Below are 14,418 nucleotides of genomic sequence, written 5' to 3' on the forward strand. Positions count from 1 at the left end.
GATGAACTGTTTGATAAAGTCAAGTTGTCATAACAAAAGTCATCTCACACAATGCCAACTTTGCATTAAAAAAAAGAAAACTGACCAAATAACACTTGTGACAGCAGTAATAAACATTCATAAAGACCCCTTCATGTTCGTGACGGGGTTTCATAACATGGTTATGACAGTGTCATGACAGTCTTATGGACACCCCCTCAAATTAAGTGTGGAAGTGATTTTAAAAACTGATTGAATTCTTTATTTAGCAGATGTCTCTTACATGCTGCAGTATTTCTGTTTTTTATGAGGCTTTGCACACAGCTACTGTATCTAAAAACAGGAGGCACCTAAATACAAGTAATACTAAAAACAGAAAGTCTATGATGATAATGAGAATCAGGTGCTTCCTGTTTAAATATTTGAATACAATGTCTTAAACCTATACATTTTTTTATTTTTGATATGCTGTGATGCTGTCCCCAGCTAAGTCTTTGGTTGCTTTTAGTTCCCCGCTGGCCTCTGACATCTCTTGTGATTTTCTGATCTGATATGAGAACTGAACGAGAACAGGATCGGATCTGACCTCCAGAAGGCAGATCTCTTCACAAGAGATTCCTCTCTGCTGGCTTTGCCTCCACCAAGGACCAGGACATTGCAGGATCATCAGTATATGATATGCCACGTCATATTGACTCTTGATGTTGTCCGAACGGCAGTTTTGTGTAAAGCCGCCACCCTGTGTGCACTGTGCTTTTGAAATGTGACCCGTCTGGGGTCAAAGGTGACAGCGAAGGAGCTCTGACTGGGATGAGGCCGAGAGGCTTTGAAGATGCTGCGGCACGCGACTCTCTGTTCTGCGTTTAACCACTGTGGCCACTCTGTTGCAGGTAAATTTCGAGAGAAGGCATCCATCCTTCACAAGATCGCTAAAAAGAAATGCCAAGTGGAGGACAGTGAGAAGGCCAATGGAGTGGCAAGCCGTTCAGGTAAACACTTGTTCATGTTCCTCAGATGTGACATTTTACTTTGTTGCTGAGAGTTCGATGAGAAAGTTGATACCACTCACATTTCTGTACACTAAATGTGAAGCTACTACCAGCTTAGTTAGCTTAGCTTAGTATAAAGACTGGAGAAAGGGGGAAACAGCTAGTCTGGCTCTGTCCAAAAGTAAACTAATTAACATATTATATTATTTATTTATTTAAAACTGGCATGTAAAAACAACATGTTGTAGTTTAACAAGCAAGTAAAAAGACACAAAGACTGTTTCTAGCTAGAGGCTTTCGTGAATCTTGTGTGACCTGGGATTCCTGCAGGATTCCTGCAGGGTTCCTGCAGGGTTCCTGCAGGATGGGAGTCAATTTCACTATTCATGATGGGACAGAGAGGGACAGGAGCAAAAGTCAAGGAGAGTGGGTGAGATGGGAATCATAATAACAATCAGTCAGTTATATGTAAATGTGCAGTTCTAATATGAACAACTAAAAAATAAAAAATACAATTTTCTTCTATAGTTTTTTATTCTCTCCTGTCTGTTCTGTCAAGTGGAGGATCAAATGATCAGCTCGTCATCAAGCCTCTGCAGAAGCCTGACAACAACCTGATCATTTGAATCAGGTGTGCTGGAGCAGGGAAACATCTCAAACATGCAGGGCAGTGTGCCTTGAGAACCACGGTTGGGAAACACTGGTGTAGATAGAGCGTAGGAAGGAGGCTGGGTGGATGATCGGGTCAAAAACAGGATGTTCACCCAGGAGACTGGGGTTTGTGATGGGTGATCACTATCACTGTTGAATTTTTTAGTTTGAACTACATTTAGTGATGATTTGATCTTCAAGTGTTTCAGTATAATATAATGTTCTTTTTCCTTACCTGGAGAAAAAGTGGTGGAGCGTTCTGGTATCAATCTTCTCATCTTGCTCTCAACAAGAAAACAAATAAACGTATTTCCCAAAATGTCAGACTATTGCTTTAATTAAATTTCAACTGATTATTCACAAAGATGAGTTTGCTGTTACTAAAACTTCATTAATAGGCATCACTCGGCTTCTTAATATTCTTTATATTAGTCATTAGGATTGCCCACTGAAACAGTTAATGAGCATCACATCCGATGTTAAACAAGCATGACATTATCAAGAACTGCCAAATTGATTGCAAGTGTTGTCTTCAAGCTGTATTTAAATCAATCACAGTCACTGCCAAGTGTAATTTATGTGTGTTTTTCACTTCAAAGAGCACTGGACCAAAGGATAAACAGGAGACCAGAGGAAACGCTTTCATGGCCGCAGTGTAGTCAGAGCAGCAAAATCAAAGAGAGGCATAGATGTTTATCAACAGGGCAAAATTATGCTAACAGCGCCGCATTAAAATATTAGCATCTTAATCAAAATGCATGACTGGTAGTCATCACAGCATCCTTAAATTGTGGCGTCTGTATTAAAATAAGATTTACTATCAGTATAGTTTAGTATAAAATTCATGATTAGATTCATATCCCATCTTTATCTATAATATCACAGCATCCACACAATGTCATGTGCTGGACGACTGTGGTTTCAAGTCACATTATCCATCTGAGAATCTTTCTCACTGTCACAACCACACTTGGATTAAAGTAATTTCCACCGCAATTATAGTTGTATCATCTGATTACATGGCTTTCGGCTCTTTGTGTTTTAATAAGGGCTGTTAAGTAAGTTTGGCGTCAAATGAAACGGAGTCACATCAGCCACCAGGATATGATGAAGGAGATGATGACAAACAAATCCTCAGACATGCACGCACTTGTTCGTACACAGAGGGATACTGAAATGAGCAGCACTTTTTGGTCATCACATTCAAAATTGAAGTGACTCTCCAAATGAGTCTGTGATTCTTATTTAGATTTACGTCACTGTCAGAACTGTTTTTCCATCGAAACACAATTGGTAATATCAATGGAAGTGATTTTACATTGACCTGAAGTTGTAATTGTGTCATTAAAATACACTGGATTGAATCCAAGAGTTTAGCAAAACTAGGTTTAAAATGAGCAAGTCTAGATTTAAAATTATGCAGAGCTCTGTTGCACAATTAAAAAACAAATCTCTGTTTTGTAAATCCAAGTTTATTGATGTAAACTGAAAGGTAAGAGAGTTTAATCAATATGACGATGCTTGCTTACCTAAATTAGTTTGCTGGCTAGCTAAAAAGTTAACACAGCGTTACTTTTTTTAGCTGCTCAACAAGTTAATGGAATGTTACATTGTTTGCGAGCTACCAAAAAAGTTAACACAATGTTACATTGTTTGTTAGCTGTTTTAAAAAATAACAAAATGCTACATTCTTTGCTGGCTAGCTAAAAAGTTCACAAAATGCTGAATTGTTCGCCAGCTAGCTACAAAATGAACAAGCTGATTATTTAGCATAATCCGTTTGAAAAATGCAGCAATTTTACTGCTACTGCATCACAGTTTCAATTGGAATTTAAAGTTTTGGTGCCACATATTTCAATTTAATCTAGGTTTAGAGCGAAACTAAACTATGGTACAAAGAGAGGTTTAAATTTAATCTTCCACAGTTTTAAGCTAGTTTCGAAATTTGGCGCAACATTATTTAAAATCAAACCATAATTTAATCAGTTTTACAAATGAATCCTTGTTGGTGCAACACAGCCACTGAGATTAGCCAAATGACAATGACACAGACTTGAGAGAGGTTTGCGGGAAATTGGCCAGTGAATTAATGCTGAAACAAGTAGTCAATTAGTTAATTTGTTGGATGGATATTCAGGTAATTTATCAAGGTAAAATGACTTTCACTCATTCCTGCTTAATTGTGATAAAAAAAAAAATACAGTTTTTGACTTTTCCTTGTAAAAGTGCTCGATTCTAATTAAACGCCAGCATTCAAAATCTTACTAAAGTACAAGTATTGATGTATAAACAGCAACATCCACAAAGAATATCATAAATAATAATAAATAATAAAATTTGAGCTACTTTACATACTGTTGGGTGGTTTAATCTGTGTATAACAGTACATTAGCACTAACTAGCAACTATAGCTGTCAAATAAATATAGTGGACTAAGTATTTTATGCAGTCTGTGTTCGTTGTGTTGAAGGAGTTAACTGCTTAATGCTGCTGAGGTGCTGTCTCCCACCTCTCTACACGTCATAACAGCTAACACTCTCATTTCTATTTGCGGCTTTGACAGCTTTTGTTCCTCTAAAAGCTTTTCACTTTAATTATTCTTCAAACTTCCCACAGATAAGAACCTTCCCAACAGCTCCAGCGTGGAAGTCGAAGTGACACCACCCATGAATGGCACGGCAGGGCAAGAAGGGGAAACGGTAAGAAGTCGCAGCACACACGCTTACGTGTAAACTGCAGTTTATACTAATTTCGTCCCCGTGCCACCGAACCGGGTCGTGTTATGAAAAGGCGACAAAACCGAGAGACAGATATCAAAGTTAGGGAGACATTTATGAATATTTGATGCCTCTCATCTGTGTCTGTGTTCCACCTTGAGTGTGATTGATGCAAAGGTTGCACTGACTATGGCACAGGTCACTACTGCTGGTAATTTCCCAGCGTGCACTCAGGCAAGTTCCTCCATCTTCAGCCAGACCTGCCAAAGACCCGCCTCCTCCCACTGAGTTCTGTAATCACACTCCTCACTCACCTGCTGCTCCCCGCCGCTGGGTGCTCGAAATGAACACACTCGCACACATGCCTCGACACACACACACACACAGAGAAGCGCACACGGTCTTTGACGTAGGGCCGGGCGCAGAGCCTCAAAACGGCACCTGCAGCAGTTGTGCCGGCATGAGCGATGGCAGTGGGAAGCAGCGACCCGCCAGGCCAGCAGACGGTCCTGCGGCAAGAGGGCAGCGATTCAAAGTCGCATATGAAGACGGAAGCATGCAGGGGAGATGGGCGTGTCGGCCATCCTGCCGGATTCACACTCGCCCCAAGACGGACTGAACCCTGCCAACACTTTTCTCACCCAGCGAAAAGTTGTATTTTTAACTTCAAGCATAACGTTCAGCTTAGTCCTAGGGGCTGAAATGTTTAGTGTCAGCTATTGTTGAAACAATTTTATTATTTAACAGTTTATAATCTTTAGAATTTAAGATTTGGTTTTTCTGGTGACACATGTTAGCCTAGCATCTCTTAGGTCATTTTTGATTTCCAAGGCGCACAGACCAAAGTGCATCTGGACACAACTGGAAAGACCTACGACCTTAACGAGTCAAAGAAACAAAACGTGTCTACAACCTAAAAAAAAATTCCAATACCAACATTCTTTATTTATGAACAGTGAACTTTAACTACTGTTCTGGTTTTAAGCTGGAAAAAAGTGGTGGCCTGGTGACAAATGTTCTAAGATAAAAAGAACACTTTTTAATGCCCGTATTGGCTGTCAAGTTTTTGCGAATTATGTCATTAAATCCAGTATGTGCATACTTTGAAGGCAAACTATGCAGGATTTCCCCCAAAAAACAATGACCCTGCCCTCCGCCTGTACCTTTTTATTTTCTCATTATTTTGCGGTGCTCAGGATATTTTACCAACTCAAAACATCAGTATTTGACATCCTGTGAAAGAGACTCAACAATCAACAATCTTTCTGGTACTTTTACAAACAGAAACTGAGAAATCCTACTTATTCTAATTTTAAAATTGTATGGATTCTGGCTTTAAATGAGCCATTGGTTTTGTTTTTCTTCCTCCCCCCTATATCCTCGTTTTTTTCCATTAAAAAAAAAATGTCTTATATAATTGCTTTAAAATCTCAGCTCTACACATCCACATATTTCTAATATTTTTTCAAGAGCTAAAACCAATTTCATCACTGTTCTCTGGGTTAATCTGATGCAGGTTACCTTGATTCTTGCTACTAGCTCACCATATTAATCTATTTTTTATTTTTCCAACTGATCTTGTATTGCAAGGATTTGTAAAAGGCTTTACAAACATACAGTAATATGACCAGTAGCTGCATACAGAGGTCACCACAAAACTATAGGGATTTTAATCTTGCACGTATATTCCCATCTGAATCAAAGCCCTTTTTTTTCTCAAGCTTTAGCTTTAATATTGAGGTTGTTTACAGCTTTTAGTGTTGGTATTGGGGCTCTGTGCAATTTCTAGCATTGATATCAGGGGTTTTTGACATTTTGAAGTGTCAGAATAGAGGTTTTTACAAATTGACCATTGATATTGGTGTTCTTTATGATTTTTCTTTTTGTTCTTTTTGATATCAGGGCTCTTGATAAAGAAAAGACAAAAAAATAACAATTACATCCTCCTGCACCTAAAAAAATAGGTACTGTAGCACTTAGACATACAGCGTGCCTCCTGGGTAAGATACAGTTGTCTATAAATACAGACTGGTGTGGAAACATATAGGAGGCTCTCAGAATAGACTGCAGAAGAAACTGCTAAAGATGAACCCTGATTCGCTACATGACCACGTGTGTATCGATCTGTCTCCCTGCACCAAGTTGTTTTCAGATTGATCTCTCACTCTTGGGTTAATAATAGTCTTTACTGATGAAACTGTCATCACTGCCCTGAAGCTGAAAATATTTTGCGTCTACAAACATAGCGGCACTGCAGCCTACTTGAGACAATTTTTAGACTCGCCTCTCAACTTTTTTTGGGAACTTGAAGGCAGAAAACTGGTGGATGGAATATAGAAACACCTTTTTTTCAGGTGGTGATTCACTGAATATGGAAGAGCTGGACGCTTATTGGCATGCCTAACTCTCACGCGCCGCTATTTTTAGAGGTCTGTCCCACAGTGCACCTGTCTGTGTCAGCCGAATGTAGCTGGAAGCAGCTCACACCTTCATATGACGCCAGAGGCCCCCGTCATACTAATTGTTCAGTTCCTCCTGGATGCCTTGGAAACCAAGATTGGGGAATAAGCAGATAGTTAAGGTCATATTAAAATCTGCAGCAGAGTTTTTGTACAATTTCCTGCCTCCATTTTCCCTTGTTAAAACCCTCGAGAGCTGTGCTTGCAGAAATGATCATAAACTGTAATATTTCCCAAAGCAGCCAGCATTAAAGGGTTTATTTTTCATAAAAAGTAATATTATATGATGTTTAAGCATTGTGAACATTCATCTGGTTATAATGCTCCTTGTTAAGATAAATCATGAGCATATTCAGGGTATGACTCACAGCAAATTGTCTTTCCATACAAATATATTCTGGATTTTCAACTTTCAGCGCACATTTTGAATATTTATGAGTGTAAAGCTCCTGTAATCACTTCTTTAGATAACATACTGGGAAACTACAGAAAACCATAACCGACAGGAATTTATGATTCATCCCACCTCCTCTATCACAACCAAAAATGATTTGAAATAAAACCGCTGTGCATGTCATGGGTGTATCATGGGTTTTTCATATGCAGATGGAGCTGCAGCCTTAAAAAAAAGTCCCAATATTCACGGGGTGGCAGCTGTTACAGTGTTATAGTGTTAGAGTTATGGTCCAAATAGATGAATGTGAATGTGAATGTGACACCTGTAATAGTAGCTATTAAAAGAAGTAATTATACTTTCTAAAGAAAAGTGTTAAAATACAGTACGTGAATCTTATATTTAAGGTTTTCTTCCCCACAACATAAAAGCACTGCTTTCTAGTTGCTAGAGACAAATTTAAAGCTCTAATATGTACTGTTTCTGCGTACATATTCCATATATTTTCAACAATGTTTAAACCCCAGAGAATCAACTATAACTATAATATATAACTGTGGTCTGGACTCCTCCATCCACTTGAGTCAGAACAATTTTCACAATGTTATTTTTATAGTTCTATAGTATATATAATATACAGTGTCATAGTTGTTACAGTTCTTTATTGCTGTGCGTACAGTACGTGTGTGACCACACAAAAAGTGTGAGCGTTGCCTCACACCAGGTGCCAGTGCACACGCTTCCCTCCGGGAAGAAAAAAAATAGCAAATGTCACGCCTCCCCTTGCAGCTCTGTGGTGCCTGGTAAAAGTCAGTGCCTTTAAGCTCGGAGTTGGCAGTGTTGCCAACTGAGGCACCACAGGGCAGGAAAGGCCCCCAAGGGGCTGGCATTTGGAAACTATCTCAGAGAAGGGAGCACCAGCTCGATGGGGTACTTTAACAGAGAAAGCAGGTAAAGCAAATCATAAATAGACGAATGGCAGACTCATAGTGTGCTGTGTCAGCCAGAAATAGTCCCCCGCATGCAGTCAACATGTCCATGAAAGAGCAGCAGGGCAACATAATGCAACTTTACCTGCCACAACATTAGAGGGTTCTGTTCCTCCTGCCTCCCGTATGAAAAGTGGCACGTTTGGTTCAGAATTGATCTTCCTGAAGCCTCAGGTTTCTGGTTTTCGGCCTTTTTAACAGACAACAATGCAGCCATCTGGATACGGAGAGGAGGAGGAATCAGAATGCTGAGCATAAGTGATGCAGGCGCTGCCTTTTGTTTGGCAGCTCTGATTACCAAGGTTACCAGGCAATACTCAACAGCAGTCGCTGTCACAGCAGGATAAGCTCCATATGATTCATGATTTGTGCAGAAGCCAGCTTTAAAGATTTCTGTTTCACTCTCTGGGCATAGCTGATGTGACTGAAGCTGTTAAGTCTTAAATGATTTTCTTGAGAAAATTATTATTTACTGAGCAACATCTGTTATCAGCATCTGCCCCGCAGTATGTCTTTCATACCAGTCTGTCTTTTGCACCCTTTTGCTCCATGTTTTTTTTATACCTAAGCTAATGTCACTGTCAAAAGGGCAAGAGACGAATTCTCAGTCATCTGCGTGTTCTGCTCAGATCTACATGTGTGGACCTGTTGTCTGCAGGTCCCCACGGCTCCGCAGCATCCTGTATAATTGGATACAAAGGGACCCAAGCAACTTTCCACTCTCAGGGGGCTTTGTTGTTGTACCATTAAAGTTTGCCAGAATGTTTAATTGAGAGTCTGTTTTTGCAGACGCAGGCACAAAAGACGTAAGGATAAAAAGATCATTTAGTTGTCACCGAGGCACCGGTGCCCTCAAATGTGTCATCTTCAGACAGTGACAGCTTACGTGATGCTGATCTGCAGAGAGGTGACAGTCTTTGGCTCACTTGGCATTCCAGTGGCAGGTCCAATCAGACCCCGGGGGTCTGCCGGTGCAGCCAGCATCAGCAGTCAGCAGTGATGAGCCCCTGATGACTGGAGAGTTAGAGGCCCTTCAGGCTCGGTGCAATCTCCCAAATCACAGTCATCAGACTCCTCTGTCTTAAGGTCACTGCAGAGCAGAGGCACGTGTGCATCCAGGTCCTGCCATCAATTTCTGCAGACCTCTGCGCTGTCTTTTCCCTCTTGAAGTGCTTGTGTTGCAAGAGTGCCGCCTGCCTCTCTGAATAGTTGCTATGGAGAGGTGTGTCCCAGTGAGACGAGTCATCAAGCTAAAGGAGACACTTGGAATGTAATGAATTTTTTTTTCCTTCATTCCTGTAGGAGCATGCAAAAAACATGACTCAACTCAATGTGCCGTTTGCCTCGTATTTGTCTGATATTCACTCCCAGATGGTAAATTAAACGCCAAATGATTACTATATAAACATGACACCCATATGTGACAGCCCCAGAACAAATACAAACAAAACTGCATGTTTTAAATGGATGGTATATTACAGGCATACCCACAGTTTGGAGATGCAAAAGGGGAATACCAGCATGGAAGCAACAAAAGCTACTTAAGCCACTTAAAAAAAGGTCCACCTAAAAAAATCAATATCAGTGTAAGTGTACACTATATTTACAATGTTGTCACTGCTTTACTTTGCCATCAGACAGCCTTTTCCAACAGGAAATTACCATTCTATACACCAAATATCACTTTCTCCAAACCAACCAAACTCCATTAACAAAATCAATAATTTTACCTTGCTGAACATGGGAGTTGCTGGTCTGCCAATGATTTCGCCTATGGAGTTTGGTTGGTTTAGATTATGGCAATATTTAGCTCATAAAACAACCAAAAAAGTCTGTCTATTAGCAAAGTAAAGCACTGAAAATATTCTAAATATGACATACACTTAAACTAATATTGACTTTTTTCAGTGGACCTTTTTTAAATGGTTAAAATGCCTTTTGTTGCTCACCCTTTCCACAGCAGTACATTGCTTAGTTTCCGTGCTGGTACTCCCCTCTGCTTCTTCAAACTGGGGTCATGTCAAGCAGCATCAAGCTGACAATATTTTTTTTTGAGCATTTGATGTATATTTGGTTCTTTTTTGTGTTTTTTTAATTTATACTTATTTGTAAGTATCTACAATACAAGTTAAAGTTTACTGTTTCTTTACATTAATGTCATTTAGGATTAGATATATGTAAATAAAGAATATCAGTAAATATTTCATTATTGGATTTTTTGTACTTGTAATATTGATATCTGCATCTGTCCCAAAAACCTAATACTGGTCAGGCTCTTATCAGAACTATCCCTTTAAGGCGTATTACCTTTGTAACCCTAATCTCCTTTCCCTACTTCTGTTCTTTGGTGTCTCTTTTCAGGCCGAGGATGAAGAGGAGGAGGACCAGCCTCTGAGCCTGTCCTGGCCTGAGTCCGCCCGCAAGCGCTTCACCTACCTCTTAATCATGCCCATCGTCCTCCCCTTGTGGCTGACGCTGCCTGACGTCAGGAAAGCGGTGCGTGAGACGGAGTCCTCCTCCTCAAAACAATTGAAACAACGTCATTGTTTTTTTTATCTGGATAAATAACTAAATTTCACTCCTCGCTCTCTCTTCTTCTTTGTCTTTCAGTCGTCAAAGAAGTTCTTCCCCGTCACCTTCCTGGGTGCCATCTGCTGGATCGCATGCTTCTCCTACCTAATGGTGTGGTGGGCTCACCAGGTACGCACTTCTCAAAGACTCAGAACATGACATTGTAAAATTAATTGGGTGCCGTGTGATCACGACAGCGGTCCCCGAACGTTTATAAAACCCTAACATAAGCATAATCCTTGTCAGAAAACAAAGGCAAGATGCAGTCGTCTTTTCTCTCCGTTTCCCATCTTGACATTTAAAATGAAACTGTATTCTATAATCCACCCACTCGTAAAGAATTACAGCTGTCTCATTCAAAACAAAGAGACTGTCAGAGCTGGAGTTTTGTCACCTCCGTCACCTCCCAAGCATCATAAGGAAATTAAAAATAGCTGGAACAAAAGATTAGGTTTTTATTTACCCCTAAGCTTAGTTTCCTTTTTTTTCCTCCTTCATTTGCAGGTTGGAGAGACCATCGGGATTACAGAGGAGATTATGGGTCTGACTATATTAGCAGCTGGAACCTCCATCCCCGACCTCATCACCAGTGTTATTGTGGCACGCAAGGGGCTGGGTGACATGGCTGTATCCAGCTCCGTAGGCTCCAACATCTTCGACATCACTGTTGGGTACGTCATGACTTCTTATTTGGGAACTGAGACCAGTAGAGCAAGTCCACCAAAACTTGGTTGTGGATCAACAATCTAAGAACTAATTTCATAACATTATGACCATGAATCCCAAGTCTCTTCGGTATTCTTTGTCATACGGACAGCAGTTCAGCATCTGTGTGACCCGTTGAAAGCCATGATCAAGCATAAATGCTGATGAGGGTTTGTGTTAAATGGTAACACATGGGAGAATTTGCCTTTAGGACTTTCTGCCAGGAAGCCTCTGTTCATGTCCTCTGTGAAACCCTAACTCAGTAACTCATTTTAACCCAAATCATGATAACCCAAACCCAAATAACCCAACCCAAATCATGATCTTCTTATTCTCAGGTGCCTAACAACATCTGGCAAAGGGACTGCTGATGAAAACTAGCCTTTAGCTAGCCGTATGTACATTGTCTCCTAGCAAGCCCAGCAAGCCCTGGGCTAAAGTCGAAGTTAGCCCACTAGGAATGTGCTAGGATTGTGCCAGTCTGAAAGCACCCTCAGTTTGGGGCTAAGAAGGGTCTAAGAATGCTTTTAGCCCTGGCTTTAAGAAGAGCTTTGAGTGTGAATATATAGCTGTTTCCTGGTGTGCTAGTATAACCACACCCAGCAGTGATGTCAGAGTGTAGTGACACACACTGGATTACACCTCTACAGCTTGCTTTATATATGAGACACGGGGGGTTATCAGTAGCACCACCAAAGATACCTGTGGTGTGCTTTAATTATCTTTCCTATAGAAGCTGTGTTTACATTCTAACTCTGATACAGTGACAGTTTATATATGGTGGCTACTATAAACCCCCTTTACAGTACATCACTGCTGCAAGGTGAGAAATGAAACTGTAAGTCAGCAAAACCAAGATTTTCAGCTGCTGCCAAGTTTTTCTCTCCTCAGTTTTGTCTGAGTTACAGATTTATGGTTGTCTCATTGTGCTGTGCTGGGTGTCACATTAGCTGTGTGCACATTATGTTATACTCTGCTGAGTGTGAACAACCTTACAAACCTGCTGTACATTCCTCTTTTTATCTTCATCGTTAGCCATGATGTCAAACTAGGATTAATGCCATAGCATTTTGAATTAAAGGAGAATGACAACACCTACAGTGTTTGAAGCATTGGGCCACTGACCAAGCTGCCATAGTTGACGAGTTGGGATCTGGATGGCTAGTGCAAAATTGCAACTGATGTTTATAAAACTTTACAATAAATGTTTATAAAGCATACACTAATATTATTTGACTGTTTGTCAGCAGTGAAATACTAATTGTGTTTGTGTCTCTGCAGACTGCCGTTCCCCTGGCTCATGTGGTCTTTATTCAGCGGCATGCAGCCGGTGAAAGTCAGCTCTAACGGCCTCTTCTGTGCCATCGTGCTCCTCTTCCTCATGCTCCTCTTCGTCATCATCTCCATCGCCGCCTGCAAGTGGCGCATGAGCAAGCTGCTCGGCTTCATCATGTTCATGCTGTATTTCGTCTTCCTGGTGGTCAGCGTCATGCTGGAGGACAAGGTCCTGACCTGTCCGGTGTCCATCTGAGGACCTCCGAGGAACCGCCTGCTCTCCCGTCATCACTACAGCCACCACCGACACGACCATCCTTCTTGTCTGCCATCGCTCTCACCTGACCCTTGTGATCCTTTACCCCAGGAATAAAAAAAAGAAGAAGAACTGGACAAGAGAATAAAATAAAATTTAAAAAAATGGAGTCTACCTATATTTTCAGTGAGCAGGTGGTGGCGGGGAGGGGTTAAACCAACAAGGGCACAAGACTTTGGCTTGGCTGGTTTAGCATAGGCCTAACCTGAGTGGATTTTTATTTATTTATTATTATTATTATTATGAAATTGGCAGGTGAGGAGGGGGTTATGGGTGTACCAGCCAAATATAGAAGCATTATGCATGCCATTAGTGTCACTAGATGAGCTGGAATCAAGACTACACACCTGGTAGGTTGAGGAAAATGACCTCCTGTGAACTTTTGGAGGGGAAAAAAAAAACAAGAGATGCACTGTATAAAACTCTCAATAATAAATGCAGTGGCTGAGCTGAAATTGTGAGCATATTTGAACACACACACACACACACACAGACTAAGATGCTGTCGCCAAGAGTGAAAAGGAATTCGTGGACGAGGAAATGGCAGACTGTGTGGATGAAGTTTTTTTTTTTTTTTTTCCTGTCTGACGGTATTGAGCGGAAAGACTCTCCTGTGGGCCTTGCACCTGAGCAACAAGGGATGAAACACTCTTGCTGGGCAGGCGAACTTCTTCGTTATTATTTTTGCTAAAAATCCATCACATGTTCAGTCTGAATAATGACGAGTTCAAGCTTCCCCTCTTCCCTGCCGGATGTCATTTTTCACCACTGAATGTCTCCTCAGAGGATTCTTCTTCTTTGTTTTTTAATTTTTTGGATTAATTTTCATGAAATAAATAGAAGTAGCATTAGATGTACTGCAGCAGTATTAGTTTAACGTAGAGTCATCTTGACAATCTGCTCCTCTTTTTTTTTTTTCTTTTGCCACTGAACGCCACGTTCTGATTGTACAGAACTTTACATGCTTCACACGCACCAACTTACAAAGGCAAGAAAAAAAGAAGCCTAACTGAAGTTTAGCCTCTCAAAATATATGCTAGCCTTTGATATCTTTCACAGGTTGGGAAAAAAAAGGCATGAGTACTTTAGGACTCATTAAAGATCCATAATGAAGTCAATGTCAAAATAATAACATTTTGAAAAGAACTTAACAGTGTTTAAGCGTCACGGTTGATTTAGATTAGTCAATGTGTAGTGCTTTGTTCACAGTAGAACTGGGCTCAACTCACCGGCTAGTCAAGCTCCTGGGTTAGTAGTTTCAAGGAGTCAACTTGCATGTAAAAAATAGACACTTGGAGGTGAATAATACCAATCAACATTTAAGAAGTTGTATACCAAAATGTATACTTTTTCAAACATGTTTCATAACTTCT

The 14,418-nt window shown here is 40.5% G+C and overlaps 1 protein-coding gene across 6 annotated transcripts in view; it reads left to right on the plus strand.

The window, feature by feature from the left end:
- The window catches only part of slc24a2a (solute carrier family 24 member 2a), a 57,227-nt gene extending 43,727 nt beyond the window's left edge, over positions 1 to 13,500 (plus strand). For all 6 annotated transcript variants that reach the window (XM_084712206.1, XM_084712209.1, XM_084712210.1 and 3 more), the window contains 6 exons: positions 870 to 968; positions 4,236 to 4,318; positions 10,540 to 10,674; positions 10,789 to 10,878; positions 11,254 to 11,420; positions 12,736 to 13,500. In XM_084712206.1, coding sequence (XP_084568332.1) covers positions 870 to 968; positions 4,236 to 4,318; positions 10,540 to 10,674; positions 10,789 to 10,878; positions 11,254 to 11,420; positions 12,736 to 12,985 — 824 coding nt within the window. In that variant the 3' untranslated portion in view covers positions 12,986 to 13,500. The remainder of the gene's footprint in view (positions 1 to 869; positions 969 to 4,235; positions 4,319 to 10,539; positions 10,675 to 10,788; positions 10,879 to 11,253; positions 11,421 to 12,735) is intronic.
- Positions 13,501 to 14,418: the final 918 nt, after the last annotated feature.

The sequence above is a fragment of the Lutjanus erythropterus genome, chromosome 23, assembly GCF_056507025.1.
Source record: "Lutjanus erythropterus isolate fLutEry1 chromosome 23, fLutEry1.hap2, whole genome shotgun sequence".
In the NCBI taxonomy this organism is placed as follows: domain Eukaryota; kingdom Metazoa; phylum Chordata; class Actinopteri; order Lutjaniformes; family Lutjanidae; genus Lutjanus; species Lutjanus erythropterus.